General features: G+C 31.2%; 2 protein-coding genes across 2 annotated transcripts in view; both read right to left on the bottom strand.

Moving 5' to 3' along the window:
* Positions 1–408: 408 nt before the first annotated feature.
* On the bottom strand, positions 409–3,763 carry LOC126768444 (protein odr-4 homolog). The gene is made up of 7 exons (XM_050486504.1): positions 3,561–3,763; positions 3,292–3,487; positions 2,760–3,109; positions 2,236–2,412; positions 1,764–1,971; positions 1,164–1,340; positions 409–781 (listed from the first exon to the last, which is right to left on the bottom strand). Exons 1-7 carry the CDS (start codon positions 3,654–3,656, stop codon positions 591–593), a joined length of 1,395 nt encoding a protein of 464 aa, XP_050342461.1. The 5' UTR covers positions 3,657–3,763; the 3' UTR covers positions 409–590.
* A 3,867-nt stretch (positions 3,764–7,630) lies between these two features.
* LOC126768448 (nuclear migration protein nudC) overlaps positions 7,631–15,826 on the bottom strand; it is a 31,634-nt gene continuing 23,438 nt past the window's right edge. The window contains exons 5-8 of the mRNA XM_050486507.1: positions 12,576–12,764; positions 12,158–12,230; positions 8,724–8,853; positions 7,631–8,015 (exon numbers count right to left, since the gene is read on the bottom strand). Of these exons, the coding sequence (XP_050342464.1) occupies positions 7,964–8,015; positions 8,724–8,853; positions 12,158–12,230; positions 12,576–12,764 (444 nt within the window). The 3' untranslated portion in view covers positions 7,631–7,963. The remainder of the gene's footprint in view (positions 8,016–8,723; positions 8,854–12,157; positions 12,231–12,575; positions 12,765–15,826) is intronic.

Below are 15,826 nucleotides of genomic sequence, written 5' to 3'. Positions count from 1 at the left end.
TTCAAGTTGAAGAAGAAACTTAAAGGCCGCTATCGTCTCACGTAACTTTTTTCCATCATCTTTTAAAAAAAAAATTACGAAAAATTCCAAACTTTTGATTCCTCTTCCATATGATATATACCATAATGCAAATAGCAATAAGAATATTTAAATGACGGCGCTTCTATGGTTTCAACATGCACAAATTCGTAATTTACAAGTCGCGATAAATTCAGTTCATTTTATTCACATTCGATAAAACACAAATTCAATTCAACAGTCACGCAATCGTCGATGTTAATTTTTACACTATTTTCAATACCAATATATTATAACTTTATTTTATTTAAATTGTAATCAGTCTTCTAAGGTGTAGCTGTAAGTGAGGTATGTACTATAGTTATTGTTATAAAAATAAATAAAATGATGTAGAAAAAATAATTATATATTTATTGAAAATTAAATACTAAATTACACAGCAATGTCTGTACAAAACGGGTGCATATAATGTTCAATATATTTAAAATTATTATTATGTCAATAATGTAGTCAGTAAACAGTATTACTACAAATAATAAGAAATAAGTCTTATAATTTAGTATATTTCAATTTTAGGACCTTGTGAGTATTTTGCCCATAAATTGTACAATTACGTCGTAATAATGTATGAGTATTGACACTATTAAGACAAACATAGCAAAACAAATGCCAGTGATGTACATGAACTGACTAGCTTCCTGTGGTGTCGCCAGGAGTTCTTCACTACTTGCATCGCGGTCCAAAGCATCAAATTCTGAAGTATCTAAAAAAATAAAAATGATAAATTACATTACATAACAAACTACATCATTTTAACTACTAAATAATAATTTAATTATAAATATATATTATTTTTCAAATTGTTTATACAAAGCTGACAAGTTTTAGATATAAAAACTACAACTCAGATTTTAGAGTTTCTTTTTTTATTAGATTGTCCAATCATAATGATGGCTAACTGTGTGAAACAGGCTTTTATAATCCATGTATAATGCATGTGACACTGCAAGTTACAGCTAGTATTGTAATAAAACTATAATGTGACTATAAATTATAGGAAAACACTAACAGGACAAGTAAATTAATAATATTAGTAAATCAATATATATGCAATAATAAATTTTTACCAGGTTATAATACTATACCTGCAGGAGTTTCGACATCACAGACTACATCGCCTTCAGTGATTTGTAAGTCAAGGAGCTCTTTAACTGACAACAAAGCTTCAGCTGGTGCTTCACCAGGAAACAGATAGTCACAAAGATAAAGAGGACCCACAGGCACCAAAACTCGACGTGGAGGCTCATTAAAACACACTTTCTCTGTAATAAGTAGGAATTACTATTATCAATTATATATTAATATAGTAGTATAACATCTTATATATATCAGAAAATAAATTATTGCTTTGGGAATATATATTCATAGTAAATATGATTCATAAAAAAATTATAGTTTAGGGATAAAGAAAAGAATTTTTTTTCATTACTTTCAGATATAAAATTTTTGATTGGATGTTTGTTGTCCAATGCAATTTGATAAGACTATAGATAAGGATTTACAGAACATGTTATATAAATAAATAAAAAGGATTTTGATAGTAAAATATTTGTCAACACACTTTGTTTTGTTTAATTACTAAAGCTCAATAATAATATTAATTTTAAACTAACTACTAAACATAGTAGTTAGTTTAAAAGAAAGTATTTGTAGATAGTATAGTCATAAAAGAAAAATAATTTTACCTTCTGGCAACAAATTATCGTCAATTAGCGCATCACAATGCATTGTGAAGCGGGAAGCTAATGAACGAATTATATCTTGTTTAACTGCGGCAATGGCTTCACTGACTGTTGCTTTTGGGTACATAAACACACTGGACGATACAACGCCACTAAAATGGATGTTACCATCACATTCCAGATATTCTACTGTTTCTGGGAGGCTGTTTTCCTACGGTAAGCAAACAGATTTTTTTCCATATATTATAGTCAAGAACAATGTAATACCTAAACTTAAAATCACAAAAAAATATATATGTATAAATAATATATAATATTATAAATAAATATTTTGCATAATTTAATTTACTCATAAAATATAAAAATAACTCTTAACTCATTATTTAATCATTAAAATAATTGTAATATAATATTAACTTATATGATTATAATAATAATTATTTAATGGAAAAACTATGTCTATTTATTTACTTACAAAAGGCACAAATAATGAAACATGCATTGATTTAGGAGTTTCTTGAGCATTCTTTGTACTACTCTTCAGTTTTTTTTTCTTTGTAAGTTGTTCCAAAGCATCAGAACCATCTTTTAACTCTCCATCAATAAACATAACACTTGATTGTATTGTTTTGTATGCTACTTCCAAAATTTGCTGAAAATAATGAAAATTAGGATAGTGGTAATTAATTTAGCATACAACTCAAATAAGCCAGTTTGTATTGCCCTAAATATTACACTTGAGCTTACTAATCTCATACATATAACCATTATATGACATTTAACATTCCAAACAAATTTAAGATAGATAGAATAAGTTTTCCTAATCCTAGTAATACAAAAAAACCATATAATAAATTCATCCTAAATGGATTATACATTGTAATAAAATTTTAACAATTCCAATAATTTTATTAAAGTAATGCTAGAAAATTATGCATTATTATAAATTTTGTTTAGGCTACACTAAAATAAAAGCAGGAGTTTTGTATTTTGTTATACCTGAAATTGTTGCTTCACTGATATACCACTTTTCTTGACAATGACGGGATAAACATCATCAAATTCATAATAACAATCAAGTCTCTGCCATTGCTGCATCTTTGACAAAAATTTCCACTCAACTGGTTTCATTGATGTAGTTTTACTCGACCCCACCTCAATACTTTTACAAGTCAGTACTTTAGTACTAGTAGACATATGCAATATGAGTCTCTCATTCATATGAGGATAATTTCCAAACATAAACTGATTACTACTCAAAGTTTTATGTATGAAATTGAGGACAGCTCTAATTTTACTAAAATGGTTAGGATCTTCAAATATATCTTCATCGCTTGTGATAAAAATACCTATAAAAAAATAAAGTTGAAATCATGTAACAAAATTATATCTAGTTTAAGTTTATTGTAAATAATATTCGCCATAATGTATTTCTATGAAGTTAACAAAAGTTTTTATCCCTCCTTACTAAGTTTATTTTAAATATTACAATTTTGTTTCTCCATATCTTTGATGTTTAATGTATGTATACCTTGAACAAACATTCCTCCTGGTAACATTCGTGTTACATGTTTTGCGTGATCTGCAACCCATGCTTCTGACACTCCCAGTAAATTTCGTACGGATTCTGATTTTTGTGAATCGTAACTTTCCTCTGAAACTGTATCAGCGGTTTTGTCGTCGGGTGTTCGAGCTAAGTGAATTATATTTTCACGTGCATCGGTTATCTGTAAATGGTTCAATTTTTCGTTAGCAAGTTAATTGATATTATAATAATAATAAAGAAATGGGAGATATTACCTGGCCTAATATTAAACCCAATACAAAGTTTTCTTGACTTGCATATTGCTCTAAATATTGAAGACAGTGTTCAGGTGAATACACAGTTCTAACCATTTTGCAAGATTATATGATATTTGTATTCAAAAAAGTACTAGGTACCTATCATTTATTTATTTTGTTATGTCGTGGCGACAGACGACATTTGACAATTTGATGGTTCATTGTTGACACTTGACACTATATGTTTGTCATAGACAATCTGTCAATTGACATAACGAAAGAGAGTGAGATTGATCGATTTTTCATGTCTTTTCCATCCTACGTGACATTGGCAAAATAATTTTGTGTTACGTATGTACGATGTAATAATACCCTGTTGGCACAGCTAAAATAATTAAGATAAGAACCAAATTGTAATTTAATTTAACTGACTTAGGTACATGTTAATAAAAAAAACAAAAACATATTTTAAGCTATAGGCTTCATGGTAACGAAACTTAAACTTTATTTTTATATGAAAAATTTAATTATTAATCAATTTTATATCATTCTCTACTCACGTTTCCCGTTTTTAGGTTTTTTCCTAAAACCTTACCTTGCAAAAAGGTGCTAGCCTAGCACCTTTTTGCAAGGTGCTTCTCTTTCTGTGTTTTCACAATTATGGTTGTAACACGTAATCATCAATCACGATTACAGATTAACTTTGATTGTTTTTGCAAAGGGCGTGCAGGGATTCTCTGGGCCACTTACTTGATTTACTCACTTTACTTTTTTGATTACTTTCGTTATGCTGTAATCGTGATTGTTATATGCATTATCATAATGCATTTACCCAAGCCTGATCTTCAGTGTACATTATTATTATTAAGATGATAAGGCAACAACGCGTCATAAATTAAACGAAAACTCTTAATAATATTATGTACAACTCTCAATGTAGCCAATATTGAGCTAAGTAAAACAATAGCTTATCTTTGCCTAGTTCAATCACCAATGGACGGATAACATATTTCAAATAATAATCATGACATAAATTAACTGCTTCCTTAAGAAAATATTTCTTTAAATTTAATGATTATGTAAAAAAATAAGCATTTACGAGCAGAACAAACAAAATATAGGTACTTCAGTCAAGTAAGGTCTTATAAGCTCTATTGAATATACATTATTGTATTTGCAGAAAATATTAAATATACACGTTTCGATACGAAGATTCTATTAATAAGAGTAGTCAAGAAACTCAAAATTAATATCCCTCCTACCTAATATTAATGATTATTTTATAACATAAGAGTTGGCGAAGTTGTAAATAGTTGCGAATTAGTGTACAGATAGCGAACCAATCGCAATAGGAAGCTAACGTCTAATTACAGTTAAATTAACATTGTAATTATGCCGTAAAAATATCTTTTTTATATATTATAAGCAGGCGGACAGGCAAATGATACACCTTATGGTAAATGGCCACCACAGCCCATAGACATTGGATATGTGAGAAATAATCTTTCCTTACATTGTCAATGCGCCACCAACCTTGGGAAGTGAGATTTTATGTCCATGTAGTTAGAATGGATAACTCGGCTTTTAAACCGGAACGCAACAATACTAAGTGTTGCTCCTTAGCAGCAGAATATCTGATGAATGGGTGGTACCCACCCAGACGAGTCTACACAAAGCCCTACCACCAGGTAAAGCATAACGTATTGTAAAATCATAACACTAAATCTAAAAAAGGATAAGTACTGGATTATAATTTCATACATAATTATTACCATTCTTTTCCTAGGAGTACAAAACCTCATTTATGGGAATTTGTACGGGTGTGTCAACGCAAACTCCGATACACTTGTCAATACGAAGCCCCCACGCAACTAACGTGCTCCATCTATCTCATTTTTTGGTCAGGGTAGCTTATGTTTAAAAGTTATATCTGTTATATTTTTACTGAATCTCTAACTGCTCTGCTAATCGATGCTATATATTTATATTTTTTATATCTCCTATAACTATTGTAGTATTTAAGTTTTGCGATGTTTGGTTGCGAAACAATGACAATTTTAATATTCTGAAGAGTAAATTGAACAAATGTTAATATATTTCTTTTTGTTTTAGGTTTAAGATTACTGCGTAAGTCGCAGATATAGATTGATAAAGCTAACACTTTAGTCATTTACAAATCACTCCTAACAAAGTTTTGTTTATAGTCAGTTTTCACTACAAAAGCGCAAAGTAACATGACGACGTACGTCTTGAATCTTCCCGTCAGATTTCGACCAAGGCGGCCAACTTCAAACGAGAGTGGCTAAGTGTCCAGTACATATTACGCAAACACATTTATACACTCTCATAATCCGATGGGATGGGAAATCCGAAATAGCTGGAAATAGCTGCGCCAGAAGCGCAGGACATACGCGCCATAAAGTTACAATCAATGCAATATTATTAGGTCCTTACATATGAAATTAGCGTTTTGTCGTACTGACCACTTTGATCTGAAATATCTCCTCTTTGGTTAAGAATTCCAAATTCAAATTTATAAATTCATTTAACTGGTACATTTGAGTTTTGAAAACAGTCATTCATTTGTTTTTTCCTCATTATTTTGTTCTTTGGTGTCGCTTACTACCGCACAATGGAAAACATGAAATATCGGTTTAGGAGTACGAGTGCTACCGTGGCACCAGTGCTGCAGAAACAGCTCGAAGGATTAATGATGTGTAGAGCGCTGGTGTCGCAAAAGAAAGCACGGTACGTTTTTGGTTGCAACGTTTTCGTTCTGGAAATTTCGACCTTCAGAACTAACCCCGTAGATGGCAGGAGACCAAAGTAGAAAAGGGTAGAAAAAAGGCTATTGTGGAAGCGGATCCATCACAAAGCACTTCAGAGATAGCTGCAGGCTTCAGGGTAAGTGATAAAACTGTATTAATCCACTTTAAGCAAATCGGGAAAGTAAAAAAACTTGAGCGATGGGTACCTCATGAATTGAGTGAATCGAACTTGCAAACACCCGTCGACTGCTGTGTTACTTTGCTAAGCCGACACAATAATGAAGGGATTTTAAATCGAATCATTACTTGTAATGAAAAGTGGATACTGTACGATAATACTCTACTGGTGGTACGAGGTGGGGTGTACGATCTACTGGTGGTAGGGCTTTGTGCAAGCTCGCCTGGGTAGGTACCACCCACTCATCAGATATTCTACCGCAAAACAGCAACACTTGATATTGTTGTGTTCCGGTTTGAAGGGTGAGTGCGCCAGTGTAATTACAGGCACAAGGGACATAAAATCTTAGTTTCCAAGGTTGGTGGCGCATTGGCTATAAGCGATGGTTGACATTTCTTACAATGCCAATGTCTAAGGGCGTTTGGTGACCACTTACCATCAGGTGGCCCATATGCTCGTCCGCAAATTGACAAAAAATTGACTCAGAAAAAGTTACTTGTGAGTGTTTGGTGGACTAGCGCCGGTGTCGTTCACTACAGCTTTCTAAAATCTGGCCAAACGATTATGGCAGATATCTATTGTCAGCAACTGCAAACCATGAAGGAAGAACTAGCTGCTAAACAACCGAGATTGGTCAATCGCTCTAGGCCACTGCTGCTTTACGACAACGCAAGACCACACACTGCACAACAAACAACCACTATGTTAGATGAGCTACAATTGGAATGTCTGCGACATCCACCTTAATCCCCGGACCTTGCTCCAATGATTAACATTTTTTCCGGAATTTACACGGAAAAAATTTCAACTCCGATGCGGCAGTTCAAACCGCCTTCAAAGAGTTTATTGATTCTAGCCCCCATGGTTTTTTAGTAAAGGCATCAATGAACTACCTATGAGATGGCAAAAGTGCATAGATAACAACGGTGCATACTTTGATTAATTAAATATATTTTACAAAAAAATTGACTTTATATTCCTCCCGTACAAAACGCCAATTTCATATGTAAGGACCTAATATAAAGTCTAGTAAACATTTTAAATTAGAATAGTTTATTATTCAACGCTGAATATCAAGCAAGAAAAAAAATATAGTGAAATATATAGTAAGCTAAACTTATCGGAATAAAATAAAACAATAATAAAACATATATTTCTTTATTAAATAAACATCATAGTTTTTACCAAGCAAATCAAGTAACGAATCGGTTGAAATATTACTATTGACTAGTAAACGAGTTTTATTTAACTTTTATCTAAGTCGAAACGACATATGGTTATATTTTAATGGATACGATTTGAAAAAAATCAATAAGTTTAAGGCTCGACAGACAACTTGTTTGCTCGACTATTAATTTTCAAGTAATGAAATCGACATGCAACGTTTACAATCAATATAACCAGCTCTTATTTTAATAAAGCGAGTCATAGCTCGTCGACATCGAAATATTGGATACGTTTAAGTTTATTCATCTTTAATTAAATTTACACTTCGAGAAATCCATTTCCGGATGTTGTTCCATAAATCTGTGAACAAAAAATAGGATATTATTTATCTTATGAAAAGATAATTTCGTTGAAGTCTGGCACTGGTTTGCGGAAAAAGTTAAATGTTTGTATTCAAGGCAAAATGTATTGACATAAGAGGTTAAATAATAAGTTTTACTTTTTGGTAGTTTGTTTAAGTACTTTTATATGTATTACGTGTATAAGTCTCGATTTCCGCCCAATAATACGATTCTACCTTTATTGATCACGTGAAGAGGAATGAGGAAAAATATTACGTGAGGCTGTTTTACTACTAGTTAATTCTTATAAGTGTAATTTAAATACATACATTTGACTTTATTATTGTAGTTGATGCAATCATTGTTGGCTAACTTTAAAAAGCTAACATGTTTTTCCTTTTTTAAATAACTTGAGACAGAGGTACAAAACTATAAAGCCACATACAAAACAACTAGTTAGCATTATATACGTTAATTATTATTTTATTTAAATATTTCATAGTAGTTTAAATGTGTGTTGGAGTCTTAATATATTTGTAATGACCACGAGACGTTTTTGTTTATTTTATTTATAAATATTGTATTAGCTTCTCGTAATCATTATAAATAGCTTACCATTTTCTGATTCCACTCTCTTTCTCGTCTCTGATGGGTAGAGATTTAAAGCAATACTTATACAAATGATGACAACGCAAATATGTATTTAATAATAATATTTGAAACTTACTTCTTAAGTACATCCTGTTTCTTCTGTTCCTCGCTGGTCGGTAGTCCCCTTTCTTTTTGCCTTTGATCGTACATCATTTTCTCAACCAGCCCTCTTGTCTCTCCGTCTAAATCCGATAATTTCGATGGTTCTGGAATATCATTTTGTATTGTTAAAAAAGTATAATGTACTATTACAATTTATTATTCAAAATCTCAATTCATATTGGAAAAACTTTTGAAAGTACTCTCTTATATATTATTATTACCTAATTACCGATTATATTTAGACGGATTTTATTTGAGGATTACCGCTAACTTATCTTGTTTCTCTTTATAACAATAAAATTATAATTAAAATAAAATACAAAAAAAATAAATCTCATTTATTGGTTCCTAAATTAGAAAGTTTTAAGTACATAAATTGATTGTTTATTTAATGCAATTTTAGTGTAACGTTAATGTGGAAAGCGTTTTTGTGTTGATTGTTTGGATTCGAATTTTTCGCATTAACCGAGGAATTCGCGTATCGGGAATTCACTGTATTTATTTAGCACCTGACCCTTCCCCTGACACAGCGGGCGAAGCTAGTGCTATACGCTTGTTTATGCTGAAAAAAATTTAATAAATTTTGTATATTAAAATATATTTTCGATATATTCGGATTGAATGCCACGATCATTTTCGTTTATATTCATAAAAAAACCTAAAACTATTAGCATAATTTGATGATTAATCCGCCCGCACTAGCTATCCTAACGTCCGTTGTTAATACGTCATATACGCCCAGTATGTTTTTTTGTATTCTATAGTTCCTTTAACTTTGTACAATTATATTGTAACTTACGACGTTAATAAATGCTACAACAAATAGTATATTTAATGTTATTATAAGTGTTACATACTAATTATATTATATCAACAGATGGAATTACGTTTTTTTGCACATTAAGATGTTTAATAACGCCTATAGTAACAATATCCTGGGACATTTTTCACACACGGCCATCTGATCGAAAAATTAAGCTTGTACACAGCTTGTGCTATGGAAACCAGACAACTGATATACTACATATACCATTTTTCCTTTGCAAACATATACCCATATAGATAATTACACCCAGACTCATCACAAACAGACATGTTCATGCACACAAATGTCTGTCCTTGGTGGGAATCGAACCCACAACCTTCGGCGTGAAAGGCAAGTATCCACCAACCATGCCAACCGGCTAGTCAAATATATTAATATCTAGGTCTTTGTATATAGATGTTCTCACATCAGAGTCGATCAGGTTAGTTAAATTATCATTAATAATAAATAAATAATACATCTTGTATCAATTTTACGACGTAATTGATTTCGCTATAAAAGTCCATCCGTTCTATTGTGATTGAAGGACAAACATCCAAACAAGCAAAATTATTATGAATATATAATATTAATAACATTATATTTTTTAACTCTTACAGTATAAAAATCCAAAAAATACATGCAGGCATTTTTTATCTCTTTTTTATTTTTAGTTTAAGCAATAAATATTATAGTTTGTATACTAGATATATATTGTATCTTATCCTATTGAGGAAACACATCAACAATAAAGTGAAAATAGTTTCAAAATCGGCGAAATTATTGCGTAACATACACAAAAAAAAAAAAATCAGAGAAGACGAAACCTTGGTTTTTGGAGTCCGCTAAGAATATTTTATCTTTACAATCTATGTCCGTTCAATACACATACTTTTATGTGCCGTAATTACGTGAAAGTTTATCAATAGTACTATTAGTTACTCTAACAAAACTTTGCGAATATGATGAAAATAAAATACTATAGAATAAAATCTTGACCTAGTATGTACGACTGCTATACAGTTACGAGACAATTAAGTTTCTCTTTATTTCAATTTTAAAAAGTGGAATCAAGTCAACTGTATCTACACACTTCTAACTTCAAGACTACTAGCTGCTACTGAGAATCTTCGACAAAAACACCCTATAACTATTTATCGGCCCCACCTGGAGTTTCAACTCAACAGGACCCTCAGCAACCCTTAGGACCTGCGGCCATGAATCTTACTACTAAACCACTACATATTTTTTTACCAATAAATAAAATCAAGTAGTTTTAATCATTATTTAACAAGAAAAAATGAAAAAGTTACCACCGGTAGTAAATGTAGATTCTATCTAAAAATAACCGTTAAGTAACTCAGCAGCTTTTATATTTTCTGACAAAAGTCTGACATAGGTATAATATTCAAATTAAATTATTATTTATTCTGCATGACGCACCATTTTATAAGCAGAACATAATTACTGTTCTTTAGTTACTAGATTATATTTTTGATTCGTGTTTATTATTTATTTTTTAAAGTTCAAACGTTTTGTTTTTATTTCAATAATACTTTAACTTCTTTGCTTCTTATGTGTACGTTAAATCTTAATTGACACAATTATTTGTAGGATATTACAACTTACAATGTCGTTTATCGTTAAAGTAAACGAAGTAATTATAGTATTTATTTCATTCTCACGATTTTTAAAACTTAGAAAGACGTCTTGACATCCTTGTAAGTTTATATACTAGGTAATGTAGGAAATACGAACGGAAGGCTCTATCCATTGCAGAATATATTTATTTAACGTAATGATTGCAACAGTCGAACATCTAATTATTGAGATTTGCTAGCTATTTATTATGACGTCATCTGTGATATTGGGTACGCTATGTCCTTTTCTGTCGACGTACGTATGATATGAAATTTCATGATTATGGTTTGAGTAGATATTACGTGAAAACGTAACAAACAAACCCAGTTCGGGTATATTCACAAGAATTATTTTCCAATTATAACCATAAGATTTCATTTCTCGAAACCTTGACCTAAACATTATCTTTTAGACATTATCTATAACAACTTTCACATTTATTCGACGTTTTAGAATTTGGTATTTAAATAAGTTTTATTAATAAGGTATCGTGACATAAAACGATGATTTATTTAATCCAAAGACCTACTTTTCGACTTACGTTATAATTGCCGACCTACTAGTCTGTTTTAAAGCTATAATCCTAATTTTATAAATGTTTCGATTATCGTGTACTTTTATTTTAACATCGACTCGAAAAGGAAACACTTTTACTTTGATTTTTCGCTATCAATAAGATTTTCGATACTATCAAATGGGCTATATTGATATGAAACACATTTATACTCTACAAGTGTACATTGTAATTTTATTGCGTATTTTGTTTTCTAACAATTATAAAGCTGAAAACAAATGACAATAAATTCACCCGGCCTTTACTTTTGGCCACGGTCTCCCCATTCCTGTTACCATTTGCATTCGTATAACGAGAATATTTTTCATAAGTGTTTATAAAAGATTTCTAAAATGTTTGCAATGTTTATGCTGAACGGCGAAAAATAACTTATTAATAATTATTTTACCTGGATTGATTTTCCGAGTGGAAATTTCGGGATCGGTGGTGACGAGGCGGCTCCACCAATTCATTTTGTTAACCTTAAGTAAAAAAAAAACAAATGAAATTAGATAACTTCAAAATAAACCATCGCGACATAAAATCGGTTACAAGAGCGATGAGAAGAACAATCAAATAAAAAGTAAACCTTAAATAATATAAAATTTAAATTAGCATAAAATACAATTGTAATAGGTATTGCCTATTACGTGATATATACGAAATATCGTAAAAGCACCAAAAACTAATGCTTAACTTATATTATAGATACACATTCATATATTTCTAAACTTTAAGGAATCTAATGGGATATATAAATACAATTATCCAATCGATTTTTTGTTTGTTTTTAAGTATATTAGGCTTCAAGTATCAATATAAATCACCTTTTCCAAATTGACGAGTAAATTACGTCCATCCTGTAGCACCCAAGTGGATTCTTCAATTTTGACATCGGAATCCAATTCTCCATCGATGATGAGCGGTTGCCCTTTAATTCCCACTTTGAGGTGCCGCTTATTAATAATCACCGTCAGGTCACGAGGACGAAGAACTTGACGTAATGGTACGCGAAGCTGTGTGAAACAAAATGTATTATTAGTATATGTAGTTTGTTTTGAATTCTTTAATATGGACGACGACGACGAGTTGCATGAAACATAAAATCTATGTTTATTTGTGCTATGTTTCATTCAACTAATTAACGATCTTAGAATTTTATTTTTAAACTATAATTTAAATAAATACTCGTTTGAAAATTGTTAAAAATAAAAAATATTCATGTTAATTATATATTTTTATGTGTCTCTCAGAAAAGAATAATTATATATTTATATATTTTTCGTTACGTTCCCAACTAGGATCTCGGGATTTGTAGTAAAATAAGCTAGCTATTAGACCGACGAGGCTTTTATGTATATACAGTAATAATGTCCTCCAGACCGATTTCGGTCACGGCTAATCTCAAGAGAGATTAGCCAACTACGCAGGAGATATTATAGTGCACAAGTGTGTGCACAAACAAAAACAGGTGCACTCTCTATTCCCTAACTCTCATAATCAGATGGGACAATCCGACACGACCGAAAAGAGTTCAGGCGCACGACCGGCTTTACATACTTTCCGAGGCACGGGAGTGTACACACTTCCAACTTCTAGACTCCAGGCTGCTACTGAAAATTTTCTGAGGGAAAAACTTTTTTTTTTTCAATTTTTTAGTTTTTTTTTTAATTTGTATTTTATTTTGATTTAGCATCTAAAAATACATATAACCCTCCTAACCCATCACCGCATTTTGTAATCATGATTTTAGTATTTTTGTATGAACAATATCAAAATAATTATTTATAGTGAACCTCATCGAACTTTCGTCTACGTCATTCACGCATTCAGCATCCCGTCATTTTGACATTTAAAAATTTGCAAAATATTTAACGATTTATTTAATTGATAAGAAATATAAACGTGTTTTATATTGAAAAGGTTGGTAAAATACTAAAAGATCAAATACATCATCGGTTTACCGTTTTTATCAGTAAATACAACAATTTGGTCTATTTGTGTGTGTTACAGTGAAAAATGCCAGCAAGACGCAAGGGGGCTCATTTGGGCCGTCGAAAAATCCAACAAAATAACGAAAATGTGCGTGTGATCATGTGCATGTCACCATTAATCGGTTTGCTCATCGGCACGTATCCAGTAGCAAGGCTGTTCCTGAAGTCCATTCGCACACGAAAAAATATCGCAAAGAACTTCGTTCCTCCCCGGGTCTCTTCCCCTAACAATATTTTTTGTTATCGTTTTAATTTACACGGGACTTTTATCCCGTATAAATAATATAAAATTTAATTATTATATAAATATTATAAAATTTAATTATTTAATGCAATAAGTAAAACTTAATTTCATTTGAATTCTGTTAGTAGCGCCACCTTTGAACAGACTATGTTTGTTTAAATAGTTTGTGTGAAATAAATCATCTTGAGTTGTGTAAAGTATTAAACTATATTTCAAAAAATATTTAGCAGTAATTCAATTTGCCTTTTTTAATAAAAACTATTAGTTGCTAATAATTGAATCGATTGAAAGACAATAAAAAGACGCGGTTGCCTCACTGGAATTATGTTAGGATTAATTTAAATGAATATCTTAGGAGTCACGGCAAAATTAAAATTCTCGACCAAGAAGAAAAATTATGGTGCGACAACGATGCGACAGCGAAATAGCCAGCGCAAAGATTATGTTCCATTCGTATGTACTATGTTTATCTATATACATATTCTACCGCCAAACAGCTATATTTAGTACTGTTGTGTTCCGGCTTAGAGGGCCATGGAGTCAGTGTAACTAAATTGTCCCTTGTTCCTGACAAGGGACAATTTAATTCCCAAGGTTGGTGGCACATTCGCGATGTAAGGAATGGTTAATATTTTTATAGTGCCAGTGTATATGGGAGGGGGTGACCATTTACCAATATTATAAAGAAAACAAGTAACGGACCATCTTTTTCAAAAGTTCTGTCTCATAATGTGGGACGAATGTACGATGAGCCACCACTGCATATGCATGCAGCTTTATGCATATATGTATAATGACAATCAATAAGTCGCAAGGCCAAACGATGTCCGTTTGTGGGTTAGATTTGGGCACACCAAGTTTATCACATGGACAAGTAAACGTGGCATGTTCTCGGGTGGGCAAACCATCGAGCTTATTTGTGTTGGCTAAAGACGGACTGACAAAATAATCGTACACTTAATTGCTCTTCGAAATTAATTAACTGCTTTAGGATAAAAATATATTAGTTTTTTCACTTTACATTTAACTTTTAATCAAACAATAAATATGTCCATTACATTAATGGAATACATTGAATTAAGAAAATGAATGGTTGGTGTTTTTTTGTTTTTATCGGCGGTCATCGTCTACAGCGCTCCTTTTCTTTTTCTGTCATAGATCCCAACCCCACACACTTACAATAAATTCGTTACTTTTTATTTAAAAACCAAAATATTCAGTAGATATATATTCAGTAAATATTTATATGGCAAAACAACGTTTGCCGGGTCAGCTATATTTTAGGTCAGCTTTATTATATGTATAAATATAATAAAGCCCTTCTCAACGAGCCGCTCAAACCTATACCTACCTATCTATTAAAAATATCAAATTCGCAGTTAATGAAAACAAAATAAAGTCGGATTCACAACTTAGTTTTTTGTGAAATTGAATATTATTTATATTTATTTTTTATTACTTTTTAACTTATTGGTGTAATAGCTCATTGCTACACAATAAAAGGAGACTTACTGGTAGCGATTAAATGGATAATAAAATAATAAATCTTGCTTTTTAAATATTTACATTAATACAAATAAAGCCACAAGTACTTTATTTTACTTTTTACATATTGAACATAAACGACCATATAATGTTATGGCAACAATGCTTTACTTTATGAAAAGATGTATAATAAATCATAATTATCCTTTTTAACGTACGCGGATATAACAAAATATTGTGTTAAAAACAAGGTTTACTTCGCAATAACACTCATATTAAAGGTTATAAGATACGTATAATAAGTATGTAATGGTAACGATCTCAGAAATCGTTTCCCACTAAAATGGGATTTAAC

This window comes from Nymphalis io, chromosome 5, assembly GCF_905147045.1.
Source record: "Nymphalis io chromosome 5, ilAglIoxx1.1, whole genome shotgun sequence".
Lineage (NCBI taxonomy): Eukaryota > Metazoa > Arthropoda > Insecta > Lepidoptera > Nymphalidae > Nymphalis > Nymphalis io.
The sequence above is the reverse complement of the archived record's forward strand: the minus strand, read 5'-3'. Positions and strand labels throughout refer to the sequence as shown.